Genomic DNA, 24,238 nt, shown 5'->3' with positions numbered 1-24,238 from the left:
TTAAACCCTTGTGTAACAAAGAGATTTTAAAATAGTTCATTTGATTGGCTGTTCTTTTTGTTAAAATCCAGCCAATCAAATCACATTTCCCCACAGCCACTTGTTTCTCGTGCACAGGCTTTGCCGCCTAAGAGGGACAAGCAGCTCTGGGGACAAAATGGGTAGATTTTTGTGAGATTTATTAGACTTATCTCTTTTCTATGAGTCTGACTGAGACATTCCCAACCTTTCACAAGGGTATCGTGAAAGAGCTGAGACCGCAAGACCTTTGAGATTTGGTGAAAAATCTCAAGATCTAAAGCACCATTAACATCCCTGTAAGTTGTAGCTTCGAGAACAGACTGATATTGACTTCGGAGGCCAGCAACAGGTGTCTTCTTGAAGTAAGAAAAAAAGATTAACATCCCATCAAAAGCCTGTGACAGCAAATGAGATAACTTGGCTTTTGTATCTCCCTTGAATTTTGAACATCTTGTTGTTTAAAGGCTCCTTCTCCAAACTCTGTACTTAATTTAGAATGTTTTCATGTTGAGCTCTCTTAGTAGACGTCAACACCTCATGGTCTTGTAGGACTTGTTTTGTATTTTATATACCAGTACTTTCAGAGTATGTTCAAAGACCTGTAATGTTGTGTTAAGGGTTTGGTATCATTATGTTTAATATTTATTCTCCAGAAATGGCTGAACTGCAGGCTAACAAGGCAACAACGTTTTGTCGCCATTCACTCCTGGGGGTGAGAGAGGTACTTGGGTCAGCAGGTTCAATGTAGGTTTGAAGACTACTCTTCACCTACAAAAACTATAGGGCACACTTGCTATCTGAAAATTTCAGTATTCCCATTCTTGTAACTTGAGAATGGGATGCCATTGTAGTCAATCCTGTTGTGAAAATGGTTCCCCATCCAGCAGCACTACCCCATTAGCCTGTAACTAGAAAGTACCACCCCTAGCCTGTGAGCAAGCTCTCCTACAGGGGTTTCAGAATGTTTTGAAGTAGGCATCAGCAAATGGAAGAGCAGGCAGCTGTGATACCAACAATGAGCGCCAAAAGTGTTGAGACAGTCGGCACTTTTTGAGTACCTTGGACAAATTTTACCCCTCACCCCTTCAATATAACCCCCTCCCCCCGAAACAATGTTGTATTTGCTATCTGCAAGACTTGCCTCGTTTGAGTACAACATTGAAAAGGGGGGAGGGGGATTCGTTCAGAAGCGGCAGCAGATTAAAGGTGAAAAAACGGGAATTTTAAATTAGTATCAATTTCATTCAACTGTCTCAAGGACTTTTGACGCCCATTGTCTGAAAGGGAAATCTAGCTTTTTGCAATAATTATAAGTGCAAACTAAGAATCCATGGAAATACAATGTTTCGTGGACTAAGACGCATTTTTCTGATATATAACATAACGGGTTACCACGGGTAACCACGGGTAACCAAACAAATTAAAAGGAATAATAGTATCTTGTTTCTCAACTATTTTGGTTACCCGTGGTTACTCGTGGTTACCCGTTCATTTCGAGAAAAGAGGCCGTTTTTCACATGCTATTGACAAGCTGTTTGTTGAACAATCACGGACAGTTGCGATTCCATTCAATTGCATGCATTTTTACGTGATTAAATGAATAATATCGTCAATAATAACGTGAAAAGCCGTCAGAGTCACGGGCATGTGACGTTTTACGTAGTTGCGTGACACCGTCACACAAGGCGATCGTAGGTTCTTAAATGCGCGAAAATGATCGGTGGAAAGTAATATATATTCGATATTTGTACACTGTCCATTGTTTACAATTATTTAATCCATTGTCTTGTTCATACTTGCAATTATTCTGGAAATTACGCCTTTATCTAGAGACTTCACGGTATCGGAGATGCGTCCTCAAAACAGATCAAAGGTTATGAAAGTTATATGTTCTTCTTTAGTGCATCGTCATGTAATTCGGTTTACCATGTTAAAAATACTTCTTCTTTAGCTAAGAGATACGCAATGCGTCCTGTCCACAAGCTGTCATCGCATTGAAGTTTGATCTTTCGTGCAATTTGAAGAATCTTTTTCACATTCCGATCTGTAAATAGTCCCTTTTGCCGTGCTTCGAGGAACTTATACCATCTGCTACGCCAAAACATTGTCCTGTTCTGAACGAAACGTGCCTTGCGCTGGCGCCTGCTTACCGCATTAGTTTCTAGACAGTAAATCGTCCCATCCCATTCCTTAACCCTGGGATTTTTCTAAGAATAGACCGCTTTTCTCGGGAACACAGTTTTTGGTGGCGTCCGATAGCTTTCCTCGTCACGCACGCTCGATTTTTTCTTCTGCTCTAAGCAGCTTTAAAATGCGATACAAAAAATCCGAGATATTTATGGTTGTTGCATAATTTATTTGGCACCTAATCCCATTAATTTCTTTGCAAAGCAGACATACGCACGTGTTTCAACATAAATTCTAGCCTTAAAAACCATTTGGCCTTGTTTATGCGCAGGCCTAGCCGATTTGTGACGTCATCGCAAAATTACAATAATCACGATATTTACGCGCTAATTAATCTTACGTAATGCAGCGCAGTACCAATGTGATCACCTGATTCTAAAGAAAAATATATGTTTGTGTCCATGTTGTGTAGTTTCTTATTTTCAAGATATACCGAAAATTCACCTTCAGACAATGAGCGCCAAAAGTGTTGAGACAGTCGGCACTTTTTGAGTACCTTGGACAAATTTTACCCCTCACCCCTTCAATATAACCCCCTCCCCCCGAAACAATGTTGTATTTGCTATCTGCAAGACTTGCCTCGTTTGAGTACAACATTGAAAAGGGGGAGGGGGATTCGTTCAGAAGCGGCAGCAGATTAAAGGTGAAAAAACGGGAATTTTAAATTAGTATCAATTTCATTCAACTGTCTCAAGGACTTTTGACGCCCATTGAAGCTTGTTTGTCATGAGCTGATTGCTTTGACCAGAGTGACTGGCGACATATAATCAAGTAGCCGATGGGGGAACTCCAGCAGTCTCTGTCTTGTTTTGAAAACCCTGGGGTAGCCCCCCACCCCCCGTGCAGATTCACACTCAACTCAGGGGTAAAATTTGTCATGTACACATATTATAACTATTTCAAATAATTTAATATGCATGTGCTTTAAAGCAGAAAACTAGAATAATTATGTATAATGCCTAGCCTTTTTCACTCCCAATATTCTGTACAAATTACACTAATAATAAAATGCTACTTGTGCAGCTTATGTAAAATAATGACTCTTAAAAATGTTAATAGTGATAGTGTCAAATTACAGTCAAAGTGTTGAAGTATTCCATTTAGAAATGATTTTAAACTTTCATTAAACCAGAGCAGGTTTTGTTTGATATTTCGAATGTTAAATTAAATAGTGCATTATACTGAAGAGTAACTTTTTATTGAGTATTGTAAAACCAAAACCAAAGTTATCACTCTGCCCAATAACAAAGGAAACAGACAATCCAGTAAACCAATTGATCAAAACATGGGGCAAATACTAAAGCCGGCATGAAGCACAGAAAAATGTGTGCGAGCGAATCATAATAATTATTGGTTTTGATTTTACTCGACTGGTTGAGAAAATGAAAAATCGAAACTATTCTGGGTCGATAAAAGTAATCATTTTACTTAGTGGAACACCGTATTATAACTGTTTTGGTTTGAAGCCATTATTTTACTGGTAAATCTTGTAGCCAAAACCAACACTCTCTGACTGGTAAAAATATACTAAAATAATTATTAATCCAAGAAAACACTTCTTTTGATGACACGATGCAGTATTTACATGGAAAGAAAATGATCCTAAAACACTAGGGACATCCGTGTGTGATTCCTCTTTTCACGCAAATAGGATGGATTGTAGTGCTAGGATTATCCTAGCACTAAAATCATCTGCATGTGACACATTTTCAGCTTCCAGTTTACATGCGAAAGGTTGCATTTGGTCCTCAGTGCTAGGACCATCCTCTTTCTATGTAAATAGGGCCTTAATTACCAACACAACTGACTTTTAAATTTCCAGTTAAAAAGAATCCATACTGAAGACATAGCAGTGCAAATCAAATTATCGAATTCGTTGTGCAGTCTTACTTGGTAATCATTTTCTACATGTAAGTAACAACTAATAATGTCCATACCCACCCCAAGGAAAGACATTGGAAATTCTGAGGGTACAAGTTTACATTCTATGGGAGGGGTATGGACTATTTTCTTAGAACAACACAATTTGACAGTACACAAATCTCTGCCTTCTCTTACACAGAGGATTGAACAGGTGTGTGACAAGTTGTAACTGCTTTCAAAGGCTAAATAGGAAAGGTCAGTGCACTATGATGTGCTAATGCTCTCCATAATAACAAACCAAGAAAATAAGTTTTCTTTCTCCTTAAATTATAATCCAAATGGCTAGTTTTTCAGACTTGTTCCAAGTCAAAGATTTGTTTCTCTCTTGCTCTTAATAAAAGCCAAGTGCTTTGTGAAAGAAATCAAAACATTTAACTTGAAGCAGGTTTGCTGATTCAAAAGCTTAATATACAAAAATGCATTCACTGCTATAGGTATTGTCCTGGAAAAGAATCAATCCGACTCGAGTACAGTATTTAAGTACAGTGTGGTTACATGATAAATTCAACTGTACTATGCCACACTAGTCATGTCCAAATGCAAGTCTCCTGCACAAGACGCAGCAAACCTTGATTTGAAGCCAGGCAAAAGATCTAAGGCAAACTTTACTTCTTCTTTTAAAGATCCCTGTTCATTTATCATTATTCCAACCAAAGAAGCCCCGATATCTTTATCCACTTCACTGCTTGTTAAACAGATAGTCAATCTTGAGTCTGTCAGGAACAGATTTCCTTGTTTTTCATTCTTGTTGATCAGATGTGCAGTTACCGAACATGTATACCGGCATGTTTACCTCGAAAACCTGCAAGTAGCCCAAGATATTTACAATCACAGTTTGTGTGCCGAAGATCTTGACACGGTCAGATTACCTAGAGTACACCATCGAGTGATGGGAACCTTTGTTGCTGACATATTCACCACAGCCAGTGCCAGCATAGCCATGAATGATAGCTGGTTGATTGCCGACGACGTATCTACTACTGACGTAGTGACTGGAGCTTCCTTCCAGGGTCGACGCATTTGGAACAGCGCTCACTATGGGCAGACCACTGGGGATGCCCCCAAGGGCATAGGGAGTGGCACCTAAAATGCCCCCTGCCAAGACAAGATACTCCATTTAACATCAGGGGGGAAGCTATTAATTAACAATAATTTATTATTCACCAAAGTGAAGGTGAATGGTGGTGAATGACTACCTCGCTGTTTGGTAAATAACTACCATTGTGTATTGTATATACCACAAGCTGAATAACTCGCGAACCAAAACATAACTTTCAGTTACCAAAGCGACACAGGAAGCAGTTTTGTTTCTTTTCAGTTGCTTGGAGGTGAATATTACTTTGCTAATCACCTCCAAGAGCAGACAAAAAGCACTTTTCACTTGACGAATGTGTGGTATATACTAAGAGAAGATAGTGTGAGGGCGACATTGACATGGTAACATGCTGTGCAAAGGAAATCTAACATTGACTAACACACTTTTGAGTTCCTGATTGGTCAAATCCAAGAGGACCCATTAGAAAGCTTTCAAGAGGTAAAAAATTAGCAAAAAAATTTTAAACTTGTGTGATCGTGACATAAAGTACACTGTAGCCTGTTGGTTAAAACCATTATAATGCACAAATTCACTTGGCATAATTTAGGACAATACCTGGTCCAATGCTTAGTTAAAACTGGACTGGCAATAGAGTAATCTGATTGGTTAATTTTAGTTATTAGCCCTCTGACTACCTCAGTCATGGCAGTTACAGTTGCTTATGTACAATACAGTAAAAACATGCGCGAAAGAACCTACTTTTTTCAAAGTTTGGCAAAACAGGTTCTTGTATTATGGGGTACTTATTGACAGTTTAGGCAGAGTTGGTTCTTAATTAGGTTCTTAATTTCTACAGAGTAGAAATTGTTGTTGATTATAACAAGTATAAAATCTGGTTTGTTCTTCATTATAAATATTTATTAATGTACCTATGTTGCTAAAAGTCCAACAACATAAATTGATCAATGATACAGTATGGTTTTAGGCAAAAAATAATTACATTTCATGTAAATAGCTAAAACCCACATATAAGAACCTGTTGGAACTTGTTTGGCTAAACAGGTGCTTATATTTTGGAGTATTAAAAAAGTAAATTTCTGCCAAAAGGTTCTTAAATCTCTTGGTTCTTACACGCGGGTTTTTACTGTACCGATAATCAAATACCTCCACTGTAAGCTCCAACTGTGTTAACCATAAGCCCATTTGCCATGATACCTCCACAGGCGCCATCCAAACCATTTTCACTACCAACATTCCCTGCGGATGCTGTGGAACTTGCCATGTTCCAGTACAGCTCTGTTGGCGACACTGTGTTGGTACCGGCAGGAATGGGGGTTTGGGTACCAGTGTAGCGGAAATAAGGGTTCTTGAGGTCCAGTGAGTTTGTTGATCTGATGCTTGTTCCATCCACTGAGACTTCTATTTCAACGTCATAGCTTTGTCTGAAAAATTACAATGTTAATAATAAGGGAGGAGCAGGGATAATAATGGGGAGCAGGGATGGCGCAGTGGTGAGAGCACTTGCCTCCCACCAATGTGGCCCGGGTTCGATTCCAGCCCAGTACCATATGTGGGTTGAGTTTGTTGTTGGTTCTCGTCCTTGCTCCAAGGGTTTTTCTCCTGGTTCTCCGGTTTTCCTCCCTCCACAAAAACCAACACTTCCAAATTCCAATTCGATCTGGAATTAGTGGGATCAAGAAGAGCCACCTAGTGGAAGATCCCACTGTAAATTCCCATTTTTTTATTTTATTTTATTTAATAAGTATAACACAATGTTTCACACCTTGAGCACTCGGTTCAAGCTGGGACCCACAAGTCATGTGACCTTGTTTTTGTAGTTTCAAGTTCTGAGTTTGCCATCTTGGCAGTAGGCATGTAAAAATGTAGGCTAAGAAAGCTAGATATTTGCTATTGATTGCTATAAGGACAAAGACTGACAGCTGTTCTAACGTATTCCTTTGCACTGATTTTCTCAGGTTCCATACATGAGTACTTTCGTCGTCATATTGCCTTGTTTATTGTTCAGTTCTCAGTTGTTTTACGTCCTTGAGCTTTTTCAGCATCACTTTGTCAAAACTGGGCAATAAATCCTTTTTTGACCAGGCCTCTTTGTTTGTGATATTAACTAAAGGATCTTGTACAGAGCATTTTTTTGCAACAGACAATAACTTTCTACTGTGCTTGCCTATCCACAATGTATATGTTATGGTTTAATTTTATATTTGGTTAAAAATTTTTCAAACCAGTTTGATTTTTATTTTCTTTTGTCTCCTATTCATTATCATAATCTGAAACAAAGAAAAATAAAAATCAAACTGGTTTGAAAAATTTTAAACCAAATAAAAAATTAAACCACAACATATATACCTACCTATTGGCCGTTCCGAGGTTGCGCAGGGAACTGGGGCGAGTTTCAAATTTCAAGTAATCGATAATCTGACACCACCACATAAAAGAACTCGGCGAGACTGGTTATTTTACCAAGTTTGACGCTTTTAGGATGAACACAGACGAAGTTATGGGCCTTGAAACATGGTTAAATATCTATACAAACGTCTCTTATTTTGAGACAGCGTCCCCCAAAACCATATTAACTCTTAAATGTTTTATGATTTTTGTGATACTCTTTAAAACGGGCAAACATAGTGATTTTCAACTTAGTTTCTTTCAAATAATGGGTCTTTGGCAGGATTTTACAGCTGTCACAAAACGGATAAGAATTTTAAGAGTTTATATGGTTTTGGGGGACGCTGGCTTACAATTAGAGACGTTTGTATGGATTTTTAACCATGTTTTAAGGTCCATAACTTCGTTTCTGTGCATCCTGAAAGCATCAAACTTGGTCAAATCACCAAACTCATGGCGCTCTTTCATGTGGTGGTGTCAGATTAGCGATTACTTGAAATTTGAAACTCGCCCCAGTTCCCTGCGCAACCTCGGAACGGCCAATTTAGCGTAATGAACTGGTGTCCACGTGCAGACACCGACGGAAGTTTATTTTGAAGCACAGCTTAAAATAGTGAAGTGTCTACACAGCGCGTGCAAGTTTGTTTAGAACAATTTTATTGCTCAGCACAAGGTAACCAAGCGCACGCATTTATAACAATTATTTAACAGTTTTTTCTACGCTTCGAAGTCGCGTATAACAACATTGATGTGTAACATAGTTAACGTAACTCCAGATAATGGATATTAACTGATGAGTGGGCCAACTCGAAACAGAACTGTATTAACATCCATGACCTCAAGTTCTGAGTAGAGCAACAAGAAATTATACACAGCTCCTTCAATGTAGAGCACTATTCTGGATCAAACCGTGATCAGCACTTGTATTGTATAACCTACCTGCCTATATACATTACATACCTCTTGTTTGAGATGAGCAATACTTTTCCAGATAATGACTGCCCAACCTTTACAAATATTGGAGTTTGAAGGAGACATCGAACCTGCAAGGTAAAATAATTACATAAACTGAATTATCTATTAGATTATTTGGATTCAATGGGACTCATGAGAATGGCCTGATGCAAATAACTGATGATCAGAAAAATTAATGTAAAGAAACCAAAAGGCAAATTCCAGTCAATCAAGAATTGGAAAGTTTAGGTTTGACTGTAACAGTTTAACACTGCATGTACAAGAAGATGCATTGTTACACCTGCTTTTAGTGTTACGTGCATAGCTTTCTTTCTATATCCATCTTTTGACATGCTGTTTGATATGAGCCAATCAAAACCATACCAGCGTTGGTTTCATGCAAATGAGCACACAAGTTCAGAAGGTCGCACTAGTGGGCTGTGATTGATGGATGCTGATCTGTCTTGTTTGTTTGGCACGTCAAAAGATGGATTTCGATAGAAAGCCGCTTTGCATGTAACACTGAAAGCAGGTAAAAACTGTCAAATTCAAGCTGTTGAATAATTACGAAAAATTATTAGAGCGGTTTTCACTCGAGTGTTGAAAGTAAATTGCGTTTGCTTTGGTTTTGCATTACTACGCTTAGTGATTGGCTAAAAAATCTCGTGCCACTTTCTCAGTCAATCAGAAGTAAAACCAAAACCAATCGTGACTCGCTCGCGCACGTTTTCCCGCGCTTCGTGCCAGCTACATGTATTTGCTTCGAGTTTTGATTGGTTCACTGGATTGTCTGTGTCGTTTGTGATTGGCCAGACTGATTACTTTGGTTTTGGTTTTACGACACTCAATTGAAAACTGCTCTAATAGTTTTTTAGCTCTTGGTCAGCAACAGCTTGCCCTTCAGGTAAGGTGTAACCACTGTGTGCTAGCCCTGAAGGCCTTTTTCAGTGGCCTTACTTCATCTGCCAAGTAGAAAATCTAAAAATGTTACCTTAAGGTTACAAGGGCTTGAGACTAACGGTAGCCAACTAGCCAAAGGCTAGTAAAAATGCAGTTTTGGCTAGTAGGTTTTGGCCTTTCCTAGCCAAAATGGCTAGTGAAAAAATCAGGCATTAGTGGCCTAGTAGCGGTTGACAATAGTAACCTTAAGGCACTTGACAGGACTTTCTTTGCACACTGCCAATGTTTTAAAACTTGACAAGATCTTGACTCTATTCTTGGTTTTCATGTTACGTCATAAAATTCTGAAATCAAAATTCACTAGGCGTACTAAATTTTCGTTGTCATTAGACGTAAGATAAACTAAAAATAATTGTATCTTTTTGCAAATTTCCAGATCGATAGTGTCATTCGCTTTTTAAACAGAGCATTTTGAATATTTGAGTTCTCAGTCATATGTGACATCAAGCTGAGTGCCGTGACAAAGCTGTTTTGTTTGAAAAAAGACCTTTTCTTTCCATTTTCAGCAGATTGAACATTTCAGATATAATAAGTAGTGTTTTTGTGAAACTGTACTAGCTCATGAGCCAAAGATTGCTGCTGTTGTAAACAGAATTGAGTTCCAGATGGTTTCTCTGACATAACAGCGGCCATATTTGTGTCCCTCGGAAGGACACAGTTATGGCATCTCCATACTAAGCTTTATAAATTTGCATGAAAAGGTTCGGCAAATAACTCGCCAACAGTACACCGCACAGACCTGAAACTTGGAGAAATTGTTTATCTATTTATCGTCTATAATATTTGAAATTCATAGCTTCTGTAGTTGAATGGTTTCGAATTTATTTTTTGATTGCGTGACAGTGAAAACCAGCAATACTGACAGTGTATTAACATACCTGATACCAATGAGTAAGAGGTTCTTGAGGAGCTGTGGACAGCCACACTGGAAGACTGTCGATTAAGTAGTCAATAATGTCAGATCAGTTAACTATATAGTGCTAAAACAGGATGTCTAAGCCTGATGTAGGGAACCTGACTTAGTTTATAGGGTGCACAGTCTCCCCTCCACAGGCCTAGCTGGCATGATGCCAAAGGTCCAGGGAGCCATGCAGATAGGGGCCAAGCCCTGCCTCCCATGGGGGTACCTTGGACTGTCATGGTATCACAGGGTACCACTATGTGGTCCTATATCAGAGAAGGGCTTGTGAGAGAGAACTTGGACCCCAACTGCATCAAGACGATTACATTGATGACGATGTGGCATTTATGTAGCAAATCTCCATTCGCTCTAATGCACTTTACAGCAATTTGCAAGGGAGTTTGACCAGACTGCTTTTAGCAGTTTACAAAGAATAAGGAAGTTTTTGCAGATGCCCCTAAAGCAGTTTCAGAACAAGGCCAGACCACAACACTGAAAACTCAATGCCTTACTCTTTGTGATAAGTGTGTGGGGTTCTTTAACGTCCCCTGCTGACCATATAACAGTCAAGATGCAGGAGATGGGGCATACAGTTTATCGTCCTTAACCGAGAAGTCTGGGATGTCTAACCATTTACAGATGTCATTGCAAAGACAGCACATTCTCCTCAGTTATTTTAAGACCCTGAGTGCCCAGGGGGGGGGGGGGTACTCCGGCTTGTAAATGACGGGGATGATCGAATGGAGGCAAAACTCAGGACCCAAAAAAATCCCTAAGTCTTCCGACATTACCCAAAAATATCCCTGGACCAAAAAAAACCGCCAAAAAATCCCTTGTCAAATTACCCCTAAATTGCCAGGAGGGTCAATAATATAACACAAAGAAAACCATAAAAAATTGAACGCTCGTGTTTCGCGCTCGAACTCCCCTTCTCCTTCCCCTTTGAACCCTGGCCACACAGGATTTGTTTATTCATCATACCATAAATACGCTAAGGCCGCGCCAAGGCACTTTAGTTCGTTTTTAATACCCAAAAAAATCCCCTATTTAAATCAAGTCACCCAAAAAAATACTTGCCAAATTTTCCAACCCAAAAAAAATCCCGGAATCGAAAATTTCAAACCCCAAAAAAATCCTTCGATCATCCCTGTCATTTACAAGCCGGAGTACCCCCCTGGGCCTGAGTGTTGGACTAAGGACCATTGAAATCACCAAGATGTTACTATGTCTTACTTGCTTCCTTGAAATAAAACATCAAACCAGAATGCAAGACCATGAAGAGTTCCTGCTGTGTGTACTGTGAAGCGCAGAGGGATTTCTATCCTAAAAATTGAACAAATGCATAAGAACTGCTTAGAATAGGAATTAAAATTTCACAGCTTTCCAAAAACAAACAAGGTAGAACAAAGAGTCTGACAAATACAAAGTTAACAAAATAGCTTCTTAAACTCATTAATAATTCATCAAGTTAAAACAAAGAAAATTATAACCATTGAAGGAGGTTTGGATAGATTTTTTAAGATTTTATTTCTCCAATAACTATGTAGTTTTTGTTGTTTATTGAGAAGACATATCAAGCATAAGCGACAGAGTTTCATTGGCTATCCAAACACCTTGAATTTCGTCAAAAATACTTTGCTGTGCATCGTATTTTCCACTCTCTTGTCGGTGTTAGGATATCCCGATGAAACACTGTCGCTCCTGTTTGATATATTAAATGTCAAGTTGTTTTGACATTTTCATGGTCTATACTTCCATCCAACATAACTTTACACCAATAAGTACGTGAGAATTCTCTCAAGTATTGTAAAATGTTAAAATCAACAAAATAACAGAAGGCTGCTCCATATGTTAAATTTCTCAATCTCTGTGCATCCATGTTTTATTCTTTATACACATGTATGATATAGGCACGACTTTAGTTGAAGAATTTGTTAGATGTTTACATTTAGCTACAGGATATTTCAGTTTCAAAAATGCAATGGCATGCAAAATTAAATGAAGAACTGTATCAAACACATAAAAAACAACTATGCGTGTGCAGGTCGAAAGTCACAGGTATAAAAATATTGAAAACAGGTTCAAGCATCCTATAACCTTTGTCTGCCTGTGCAAAACTTAAAAAGCTTGCATTGGTGTACCTGTGCAAATCTTCTTCAGCAGCAGTAAGAAAATTTACAGTGTGTGTCACAGGTTTGGCCATCAGAATCCGCACATCAAATGTATCCTACGGTCAGAGAGTTTTAGTCATGTTCGTGTGATCTACACACTTAAATGTCATTAGGTCTAAGGGGTATGTCTGCATTCAAGCCGAGTGGCCCATCAGGACAGAGCTTATCCCGGTTTCCGTAGCATGAAGCAACTAGGAATATTTCTATCCCCCTCCCCTGAATGGGATGCTAGTCCATCACAGGGTACCCCCAGCAGTAAATTCGCCGGTAACCATTTAATATACACCTGGGTGGAGAGATGCTCTATGGGTGTAAAGTGTATTTCCCCAAGAACACAACACACTGTTCCGGCCAGGGCTCGAACCCGGACTGCTCAATCCAGGGTCCAGCACACTCTCTAACCATTAGGCCACTGCGCCTCCCATCATTAGGTCTAAAGTCACCTACAAATTAAAATGACTGAATAAACCTGGCTACTGTTCAATCTACATCATATCAAACATTTACTGAATGGTCAATAACAATCACAGAGGTGAAGAAAATTCAAATTAATTTGTCAAGAGTGTGGGGCAACGACAAATTTGATTCTCGGTCTCAAACAGGTGTCGACCCTGTGATGTCCTGCACATTGGTCAGATGCCAATCTCATTCCCAGAGCCTGCGTTTGGGATACTCAACGGCTCTGGGCTAATCCAAAACCAGAACTAGGAAATCCTGGTTCCAGTTTGATTGTGTTTGTGCACCAGAGATTGTGGTGGACACAGTCAAGTCTTTCAACAGCCAATCAAATTCAGTTGAGCCCAGACTAGATTCAGACTAGCCCAGAGGTCCTGATCCCTGGTGCAGACTACAAGCAACCCTCCAAGTTTATTTTTTTCCTTAGTGGCAATTTGGCCACCAACTATTCAAGTTTTGGTCGCCAGTGAAAAATTTTAGTCACCAAATTAAGCTGATGCTTTCAATCATTCCTCTCAATTTGAGTCGCCAGGCTGGCGACCTTGGTTCAAATTTAGTCGCCATGGCGACTAAAATGGTCTTAACTTGGAGGGCTGAGAAGGATTGCGGCCTTTGGGGACAAAATTGGTTGGATGCTCTAACTAACTAACTAACTAACTACAGAGAGACTTGTGACCAGCTAGGTCATTTACAGGGTTCACATGTGACATGCATTCTGCATACTGCTAGGATCAGCAATGTCAAGAGCACCCGCCTGGAGCTCGTTAAGTGAAATTAGAAACTGTCTAAATCCATTTGTTCTGAGTATGCAACAAAGAAAAAATCCAAGCCCCCTAGGTATTCCAAACTAGTATTTTTCAAGCAAAAACTAATCATCTATCTTTATCGATTACCTGTATCCAGCCATTAAGGCCTCATCAAATAAAATTATTTACCCTATTGTTAATGCAAAACTTACAACTATTGGTTGTCTAAAATACTCTTCCAGGGCAGATTCTCTCAGATTGGACAAATCAACTCCATAAAATGAATTTTGATACCTGAAAACAAAATGGTTTATAGATAAAAAACAATTTAGATAAATACATTATTAGTGGACTACCTGGTTTGCTCTTCCTTCCAACAGCATAAGTAGTAAATTATTAATAATTAATTGGTTTAATAATAAATAAATAGGAATTTGAAGTGGCTTTTCATCCATTGTTTCTTGTTAACAGACTTTGAGTTTTCTATGAGTGAATAGTCTATGAGGCATAGGCGAGTTGACTATCGCTCATAGAAAACGAGGGTGAGTAGTCTAATATTGTTTTACTAGAAACTCTTAAGGATTGCAGTCTAAAACTAACAATTTTTGTACTTTACTTTAAAGCCAAAAATTAAAAGGGCCATTAAGAAGGGCCAAAAATTTTTAATTTTTGGCCCCTTTAAGGACCAACTTGTGCGTGATCGTGTTCGAACAGCAAATACAAAACAGTCGGAGAACCAATCAAAATCACAGATTTGCAATAGAACATGACTAAGTTTCTTGTGGAGGGAGGAAAACAAGAGGACCTGGAGAAAAATGCTTGGATAAACCAATATCCAAAGGAGTTTCAACAAATGACGCTTTCCATGAATTATCTAAACTGAGAAGTGAATGACTATAATATATTTTTGATTAAACTACACAAACAACACTTACCAAAAGTTCGCTTTTGAGAAATGTTCCATATAAAGTGCATCATCAAAAAATGGAGCGATGTGTAGATCTCCAGTAGTGGGGAACATTTTACCTAAAAAGATATAAACCATAAGAGTGAGAATGGTCTGACTAGAACTCTACAGCACTACGGAAAAGGCACAGGAACAGGATAAGTGTCTTGTACACACATACCATCAGGTTTCAGCCATTTTTTAGCATGTAGATAACTCTCTAACATTCTCTCGTTGTAAAGCATATAACCCATTGGCTCCGAGATTATTACATCTACCATTTCAGGGATTTCCACCTACAATACAGGAAAATAATTCAGAGTTCAAAGTCAAAATTCTCCTACCTTAAATACAAAGAACTGTATAGAAATTAGTTATGAGAACTAATATTTTGAACTAAGCACATACCTCCTCAACTTTTCCAGGAACTATGATCACTTTGTCTGATAGGTTATTGCGTTTGACCAAAGCCTGGGTAAAGATATCAAGAAAATTGGTGTAAGTTTATCTGCATGAATAATGCATGATTCAAGATTTGGGACATTTTAAAAAAAAATTACTACCGGTAACGTTTCTATCTCACTAGCCCAATGGGCAAGGACCCAGGCAAGACATCTTTTGATTTTAATGACATCATACTGAAAAGCAGACTTTAAGCCAGGATTTAAAAAGTGGGAGTCCAACATTTTTATAAGGCCTGACTTTGTCCCCATAGGAGGGCCTAAGGAGCATGCAAGGTGTTTTTTTTTTTTTGCAGTAATGAGTGCAAAAGTATCTAAAGATTTCCAAATTTGCTTAAAAAACTTTGTACAAGGTATATAGTTATGACATATTAATTTTCTCTGAAAAGTGGCCGTCCATAGGACTCCTGGACTATTACCTGGCTAAAAGCCTGCTGAAAAAAATGCAACTGGCCTGATCAAGGAAAATTTGAAAGCTGTTTGTCTGAAGGGCAAGATAAAATTCAAGTTTTTTTCAAGCCCTGAACAATACACAGAGTTGTAAATATAAATACAGTTGAATCTTGACAACTCGAACTCTCAATAACTCTAACCTCCAGCTAACTCGAATCTTTTTCGATTCCCCTTCTTGTCATTTCTTACTAATTTTACCATTGATAACTTGAACCCCCGATAACTCGAATCTTTTTCGATTTCCCTTGAAGGTTTGAGTTATCAGGATTCAACTGTAGTTGATGTTCTCACTAATTCCAGTATTAATTTTTGTAAATTTTTAGTTAGCTTGTATTAAGGCTAACACTGTACAGATGCCTTATAAGTCTTATTACCTGGGTATTTTATTCAGCAGACTTGTTATACACTTAAAATTATACTCCAAACATCAATAAATTAAGTAACTTTAGACATAGTACCTCTGCGTGTGTTGCCATTGAGCTGGCCTCAATAGCATACACTTTTCTAGCTCCTGCTTGCACCGCAAAGAATGATAAGATCCCTGTGGTCATAAAATATAAAGTAACATCATTTTATTTAAATCCTAAGACTGTCTGATCCAGCCATATTAGGGATTGAATGAGCCCAAGAAACTCACTGGGTAGTCTGTGCATGAGCCTACAGGGCTGCAAATAACAGTCGGTCATTGGACATTGGCGGACCAAAATTTGCTCATGTCCGATGAAAGTGTGGTTGGACATGATGTCCGGACAATTTTTTGATCGTAAATCATTTTATGGCAACAATGAATGAAAATCTGTCTTCGGGACCACAATTTTGTTCTGTTTGATCTAGATGGTGTCTTAGCAGGACATATGTCCTTTCAAGTAAAAAAAAATTATTTGCAGCCCTGAGCCTAGTGGCCCATCCTGGTTTCTGTATCACAAAGTGACTAGGAGTACAACATATTTCTACTTCTCCCTGAAAGGAATGCTAGTCCATCGTAGGGTCACTCCCAGCATTAAATCCACCGGAACCGATTTAAACACCTGGGTGGAGAGGGACTGTGAGAGTGAAGTGTTTAGCCCAAGAACACAATGCAGATGACCTGGCCAGGGTTCAAACATGGACTGCTTGATCTGCAGTCTAGTGTGTTTACTACTGGATCTTCTACTATAGTTTAACAGTTGAAGCATGTTAGGTTTACCTGATCCAGCACCAACATCAATAACTACCTGCAGATAAAGAATTTGACAAACTTTAACAAAGAATTTTTAAAAGAAAATACCGTAAACACCCGCGTATAAGCCGCACCCGCAGATAAGCCGCACCCCGAGTTTAACAACTCAAATGTTGGAAAAAAGTTTTTTGAAAGTAAATCAAAGAAAATCCAAAGTCGAGTCAAAAATCCAAAGCTGAGTCTTTAGGAAGTTTTCTTCATCGAACGTAAACTCAATGAACATTGAAACAGAAAATACTTCAGTCTTACCCACAATTTGAGCTCTTTAATATAATGAAAACCAACTTTGACATATTATGGGTGATCTTTTTCTGGCATTTGTTGACAGGTATTTCTTCATTCAAGGCAATTTTTCCATAGATTTTTGTGTCACAACAACAAGAACTTGCGTTTGCAGAACGTTCGTAGCTTAGTAACCAGGCATTTGATCGGACGCGAAATATGGGACTAGGGCGAGAACGTAAAGCAAAACAATATGGCGATGGAGGCGTTCGGGTTTCGTGGCTATCATATTGACAAATTAAAGAGATTTGGGAGCCATCTATTGGAGATAAACTTGTTGCATAACGAGAGTTTCGTAATCAGTGCGACAAATTTTCCATCAAAGTGCAAAATGAGAAAGAAACAATTGGCCATCAATGCCATCTTACTCGTGAATACTCGTGGTATTTTCTTGCTCGTAAAAGTATCAATATTACTGTTAAAGTTATAGGCCATTGTCGACACTGCAAACAGTATAGGAGCTGTCAAACTTGCAAAAGCAATGACCGGTACTCTCTTGTAGTTTTATGTTATATTTATTTACATAATTTTCCATAAATTAGCATCAGTTAACGAAAATTTACGGCACCTTTTCCGAATGTTTTTCCCAGATAAGCCGCACCCCCGCTTTCGAGCGAAAATTTTTGGAAAAAAGGTGCGGCTTATCTGTGGGTTTTTACGGTACTACTAAGATCACCAAACTGTGGAATGGGCAGGAATTTTTAAATTGCTGCCCCTCCCACTTTCGTTGACAAATTACAGAAATTTTTGTGGCTCATGTGCTGAGCATCCTTGTTGACACTGTTGTTTACGGTAGTTTGTTTAAACCGCACTTGAAAAATAATCTTGTTTAATTTTTTTTTACACCTAAGCATAAAATTTATTAGTGCCAAATCTTGACATGACCACTAAAGAAAATGGCAAGCACTACTTTGAACTAATCTTTTATTAAGTTTCTCTTCTACCGACCATTTATTCCATGCTTTATTTAAAGACGATCGTGATGTAACTGCAGCGAGCTGTGAATTATGCGCGACAAGGCAACAGTTGGAATTTACAGACAAAAGTAGGCGGGCAGTAGAAGTACTTTTTATAATTACTTTGTCAATAAACAATTGATATTATAATTCATTAAGTTACCTTGTCTTGAAAATCTGTGTGATTCTGTAGCATAGCTCTTTGATATGTGGAGGTTCTAACATAATCCTGATTGTGTAAGGAAGGTCACAAAATTAATATTAATAAAAAAAAACATGTCTTGAACAACTTAAAAGATAAATACAACTTACCGGTAACCAATATTGATGTCATGGTTTAATTTTACCCTTGGTACAATATTGGTATTATCCTTTGTTCTGATCTATGTAATAATTATTTTACATGATAATGAAATATTATATAAAACAAAGGAAAATATTTAGTTTTACCAAGGATAAAATTGAACCACAACATTTATCACACTGTTGATAGAATGAAGTGCCAAAACATTCCAGTTATGGGTCATTCCACAGTATTCCGTCTGTTGCGGAGGGGAAATTTAGAGACACTTTTTTTGTTGTGGTTTAATAGATATTTATCTGTTACTTCTGATTATCTATTCAGGGTTTAAGTCTTCAAGAAAGCTTTCTTTTCTGCTGCCCTGCTTTTTTCCAAAATACATTATTTAGATTACAGAGCCTCAAAAGAGGGCTGTTGCGGAGGGGAACAGAGAAAATGGCGTTTTTTGTTTTTAAATTTCATTCTCAAAATTCTCTGAATTTTAAAATTCTTTTCTGTGCCTAATAAGTTTTTGATTTTCCTCACTGCATGTTTATTACAAACATCACATAAAGAAACTCAAATGTTTAGTGTTTTTCCAGTGATGCAGAATTTAAGAACATTGTTCGCTGTTGCGGAGGGGAAGTTGCAGAGGGGAAAATTTGTCCTTTTCAGTATTCACAATAAATGAGCAGTTAAAAGATGGTGATAACCCTTGCATTTTGATGATTATTATTACAATTTCACAATGACATATAAATATCTTCAGCCTTTAAACATTTTTTGGCAGTTAGGGGTTAACATGTATTTTCTATGATTTTACTAAGTAAAGTAAAAAAACAGGTATATGCAAATACAACTGATTCATACGCCTAACAAAGCAGTGTCAATGTTTAACAGCAAACACCCATAGATAATTAAACGCTTCTGAAAAACAAAACAGATGTGAGCCTGGTATGTTGCTTCTCATTATCATTCCAAAATTGTACGTAAAAGGGCAATTGCCTTTTAACAAAACTGGCCCATAAAATGCAGCTTATATGTTGAATGCGTGTAACAATGCAATGCCTGTTAGTGCATATGCACCTGTAAGATACTGTAAGGTTGTAAACTTTGGTGAGAAAATGCCTTCTTTTACCAATGTCAACACCAGTGTTAGTTAAATCTCCCTCAAAAGAAATTTGGTTCCCACAACAGAATTCCCCTCCGCAACAAAATTTCCCCTCCGCAACAGTATTTCCCCTCCGCAACAGTAATTAATCATTCCTCTTAACTACAGCTCAAAACATAAAATCTCTTTGACAGTAATAAAACTTAACCTTAGCTCAAAATTAGAAGATGTGAAAACATGAAGTTGATTTTGTTAATTACAAGCTGACAAACAAAACTTTTAGGCCTTAATATGTTGCGGAGGGGAAAACAGCATACATATTGTTGTCTGCTGCTGACACACTGAGAGAAATATCAATTTTGGGTAATGTTAAAGTTACTTTGTCTTAAGTAGTTTGTGTCACATACCATCTCAGCAAATTTCCTGTTTTCTATCTTTTACCAGTAAAACATATTACTTTCCCCTCCGCAACAGCAATTATCACTATCAATGGTAATTAATGATAATTTATGCACTAACAACAATTGATGACAAAAAATATTTATCATTTTCATAAATTCTAGCTAATATGCTATCAATTTGTCTGGAATTTGACTAAGTTAAACAAATTTGATTTTTCAAATTTTTTGTCCATAATACTGTGGAATGACCCTTATATTTATTGAATACACAGAAAGTTAGTGATCAATATGAAATAATTTATTCACAAAATACAAATATATCCAAATTGACTGGAAACAATAAAACCAGCTTCAAGAAAAAACTCTCAGAGTAGGACACAAACATTTTTGGGAGAACACAGATGGTGGCATATGTTGTGGTTCAATTTTATATTTGGTTTAAAATTTTTCAAACCAGTTTGATTTTTATTTTTCATTGACTTATGTTCATTATCATAATCTGAAACAAAGGAAAATGAAAATCAAACTGGTTTGAAAAAAAATAAACCATAGATAAAACTAAACCACAACATATATATATTGTTTTGGGGAATGGGCTAATTCCTCAAAGAGTAATGAAGGGAATTTAATCACAGCATTGTTCTTATCTCCAATCTCCCCATCATTCCCTCCACTTTCCACTTTTATCTCTCCCTCTTTAACTATTCACCCTCTTCCATAAAACGAACCGTGAATGATCGATTAAGCCCTGCTATTCGAACAGGAGCCACTCTCGAATAAGCCCTGCACCTTTACCAAAAATAATTTAATAAGCGCCGCTCTTGAATAAGTGCTCTGGTGCTAATTTGGATATTTACAAATAGACTGAAAAACCATGGTCATGTTACCCTTGTATTTCATCCGAAATAATTTTATAAGTATGTGTATACCTAGTATGCACTTTACTTAAATTTCTCTATATTCCCCTCCGTGTTTTCCCAATAGTTGAAGTGCTACAGTGCTTTATCGATCATTTACAGTATTATTTACCAAATTCAAGTCACTGCACTTTCAAGTGAGATCTTTTAAACAACAATTCTTAAAACAATTTCATTTACCTGCATCATGTTCTGTTGTTGTGATAAATATCCATAGAACTGCCAAGAAAAGAAATGAAATTTAATAATTTTGATTTTGATGTAATAGTGGTTTTTACAGTCAAACCGGATGTTCTTTTGATGGGAACTTTAGAATGTTACAGAAGTGGAATTATTATGTTTCAACATGGGAAAAGTGAAAACCGAACTTGGCAACTTGCTCAGGCAAATTTGAATTGAAAGTTGCAAGTTACGACGAGCAAACTGTCAATCGATATTGGAACATTGCGCCAAAGTTCCAATCAAAAGAATATCCGGTTTGACTGTAATATGGTTTGAAATTTTATAAGCCAACAAAATCAGATGTTTTAATTGAAGGGCTCGATGCAAAAATGAACCTTGCCAAAACAACTCCAAAATTCACGTGCTGGTTTGTTTACATAAGTGAAACATTGTAATGGATTTATTTTCGCCGGCTTCTGCTCCGTTTCTGAGAATTAAAATATGCAAAAACCTAGGTTTTTCTAGTCCGCATCTTAAATAGCTTCTTTGTTTAATAGAACAAAGGAGCTTCGAAAAACGCTGACTTGACATTCCGAACTTTTGCATACGTTATTTCTTGAAAACAAAGCTGAAACCCGCAGAAATAAATACAGGACAAAGATTCAAATATGAAAACAAACCCACATGCAAAATGGCGAGTGATTTTGTCAATATCCATTTTTCACAAAAATCCCTCCCACCCTTTTTGCACCGAGCCCTTCGATTAATATTTGATGCTATTAGTATATAAGGCTTTCTTTTTTCTCTGATGATTTTTTTTTAGCTACAGTCTGTACAGGTAGTGGGCCCAGTCGGCCTGATAACTGTTCGGTATTATCCAATCCAAAAGTATTTATCTCACCTGGAAATACTGACTGGCTGACGCTTTTTCTGTCCTTTCATGGAAAACTGAACGTTTTTTCATTCGACCAGAAGCAGTGTTTAACATCTCTTTAAAGTCATTGACATCTACAAAAGTATGGCAGTATATACAATTTATTATCCTAAAATCACAAGGTTATGGATTTGTAGGTCCCTTCCCATAGGACAACCTGCCAGATGCCTTATATTAAAACCTCAGTAAGGAGTAAGGTATACCAAGTGTCACTAGACAAGAAACTCAAGATCCCATTAATGTGGATACCTAAAGATAAGTGTATAAAGGAATGGTCCAGGTGGCCAACCATTGATAAAGAAAGGGTGCCACTGGGATTTAAAACCTGGATAGAAGCAGAGACTGCAACCAGAGAAAGAATAACTCAGAGAAGAAGGATCGGGAGCCCCACTCTCCAAGGTGAGAGAGAGGATAATGATGATGATGATGATGATGATGAGGAAGAGGACAACCACAACGTTTACGAAGGAAATCAAAGTAGATCTTTGTACATCCCCCCTGATCCCTTTTTCCCAAGCTACTGCTACTCCAATGGAAAATCATCATGTTTACAAACAAACAAACAAAAACAACTATCATCATCAAATGTTTGGTATTTCTTGGCAAATGAACTTCTACACAATGGAATAATGCCTGACTTTTTTCTGGCTTGTTTGGCAAAGTATATTTTGACAACTGACATAATGAGACCTGTGTTCTTTATGTACAGTAACATCCCTTTAATTTTATAGCAGGGGTGGCAAATAGTAAAATGTGAAACTTGCAGAGACACAGAGACCCTTAATTGAAAACCAGAGTCTGACACTAAAACGATTCTAGACTCTGAGATGATAAGAACAAACAAAAACAACAAAATGACACAAATGATGGCAAAGGCTTCTGAGATTTCACAATCAGACCAAAAGCTTCCCAAGCCCCCACGATTTTCTAGGTACCATTTGCCACTCCTTAAAGTGCAACTTTATGATTAAGGTTTAACTAAAGTAATCCAATAAACAGTACATGCAGTATATGAACTTTTTTCTGAATATAAAATTGCTGAAGACATGTAATAATAAATATTAGTTTTTAGTAAATTTATTCATGGCAACATCAAGCAAAGCTAATATTTAATTGAACATTAATATTTGCATGAACTGGTGCAGGCAGAAATAGCTTGTTTACACAGCCCCGTCAACAATAATCATTTCTAACCAAACATCTTCAACCTTAATTTAAAAACGCGCGTTTGGGTCAAAGAATAAAAACAATAATTCAAACATTCCCTGGATAATTTTATCATAGTATAAGAATTCGGCCAAAAGCGAAAACAAAAATGCAATTTCTTTCACATCCTTTCACAAAAGACAAGTTGACATCGTGTAAAAGGAGATTGATCGCTTTTTTAAAAAATGCTCTAGTTCTCATTTCGTGTCGGTATTCAAGACTAGAAGTACTTAAGCTTAACAACCCACGGAAAAATGTAGTTTCTATAATTGACAATTCTATAAACGTAATATATTATGCATGAGCTAGATGGATGTTATTCCTCGTTTCCGATGAAAACACTTTCAATCCATTTAGCTTTTTTAAGCATTAGAATATTTTACAAACTTTTTTAAACTTACCTTCTCTGTGCGTGAAGCTAAGAAGCACACTAAAGTTTTGTTCTGGAAGATCTATCATGTATCGTAGCCGTCCCATTTGGCAATGATCCGTATCTTTTGTTACTCTAAAACTAGGCATATATTCATTACCTGAAGAAGCAGATAAACCAGTCAACAAATCAAGCTCTTCACGGCTTAAACTTAAGATGTTTAGCAATACACAAAGGTGTGTTGGCTTACCGTTTCGAATGCGAATATCGAGTGAGTGTTCGTTCGGGTCTCCGAAGACGTCGACAACGCAATCGCCTCCATCTTGTGTCTGTAGCGAATGCTCTCCTTTCAGAATTTGAAGTCTACAGTTTCGAAACGACTGCGACTTTACCCCTGTTTTGACATTCATCGGGTAGTCCATGGGAATTTCTTGCTGTAGACTCTGCGCTAAGAAAACAACTTACACGTGCGATTTGTCAATGAATTTATTTCTTCATCGCTGATTTTGCGGTATTCCAACAAAGAAAAACAACGCGGGCTCAGATTATTTGACTGGAGTCCAGTCTTTTTGGTGAAGGTTCGTCACGTGCTACACGTGGATGACACGCGAACGCGCGTGTTGGGTGACATGGAAATATTTTTAATTTGGATGTTTGAATAATCATGAAAAAAATTCAAACAAACTTTCTATTGCCCTCCGCGATGTCATCAACATAGTAAGTCGCTAAGCTACTCAGAATCTGTTCTTTAGACATAAACAGATTAAAAATTTTATGCA

General features: G+C 37.6%; 1 protein-coding gene across 1 annotated transcript; it reads right to left on the bottom strand.

The window, feature by feature from the left end:
• Positions 1-1,030: 1,030 nt before the first annotated feature.
• On the bottom strand, positions 1,031-24,049 carry LOC144638742 (histone-arginine methyltransferase CARMER-like). The gene is made up of 17 exons (XM_078497989.1): positions 23,710-24,049; positions 23,491-23,619; positions 21,851-21,957; positions 20,968-21,006; positions 18,242-18,307; positions 16,808-16,835; positions 16,080-16,162; positions 15,116-15,178; positions 14,889-15,003; positions 14,697-14,787; positions 13,974-14,055; positions 12,530-12,615; positions 11,622-11,711; positions 10,366-10,420; positions 8,534-8,616; positions 6,332-6,609; positions 1,031-5,226 (listed from the first exon to the last, which is right to left on the bottom strand). Exons 1-17 carry the CDS (start codon positions 23,879-23,881, stop codon positions 4,997-4,999), a joined length of 1,797 nt encoding a protein of 598 aa, XP_078354115.1. The 5' UTR covers positions 23,882-24,049; the 3' UTR covers positions 1,031-4,996.
• Between the last annotated feature and the right edge of the window lie 189 nt (positions 24,050-24,238).

The sequence above is a fragment of the Oculina patagonica genome, chromosome 14 (assembly GCF_052425735.1).
Source record: "Oculina patagonica isolate OP01 chromosome 14, crgOcupat, whole genome shotgun sequence".
NCBI classification, from domain to species: Eukaryota; Metazoa; Cnidaria; class Anthozoa; order Scleractinia; family Oculinidae; genus Oculina; species Oculina patagonica.
The sequence above is the reverse complement of the archived record's forward strand: the minus strand, read 5'-3'. Positions and strand labels throughout refer to the sequence as shown.

What these genes read in the sequence shown, in the direction of transcription:
- LOC144638742 (XM_078497989.1), bottom strand. Translation starts at nt 23,881, where the DNA reads ATGGACTACCCGATGAATGTCAAAACAGGGGTAAAGTCGCAGTCGTTT. An exon ending in TTCTCAAAAGCGAACTTTTG is followed by an intron (nt 14,056 to 14,696) that starts GTAAGTGTTGTT and finishes TTTTGTTTTCAG; the next exon opens with GTATCAAAATTCATTTTATG. An exon ending in GTTTTATTTCAAGGAAGCAA is followed by an intron (nt 10,421 to 11,621) that starts GTAAGACATAGT and finishes CTTAATCGACAG; the next exon opens with TCTTCCAGTGTGGCTGTCCA.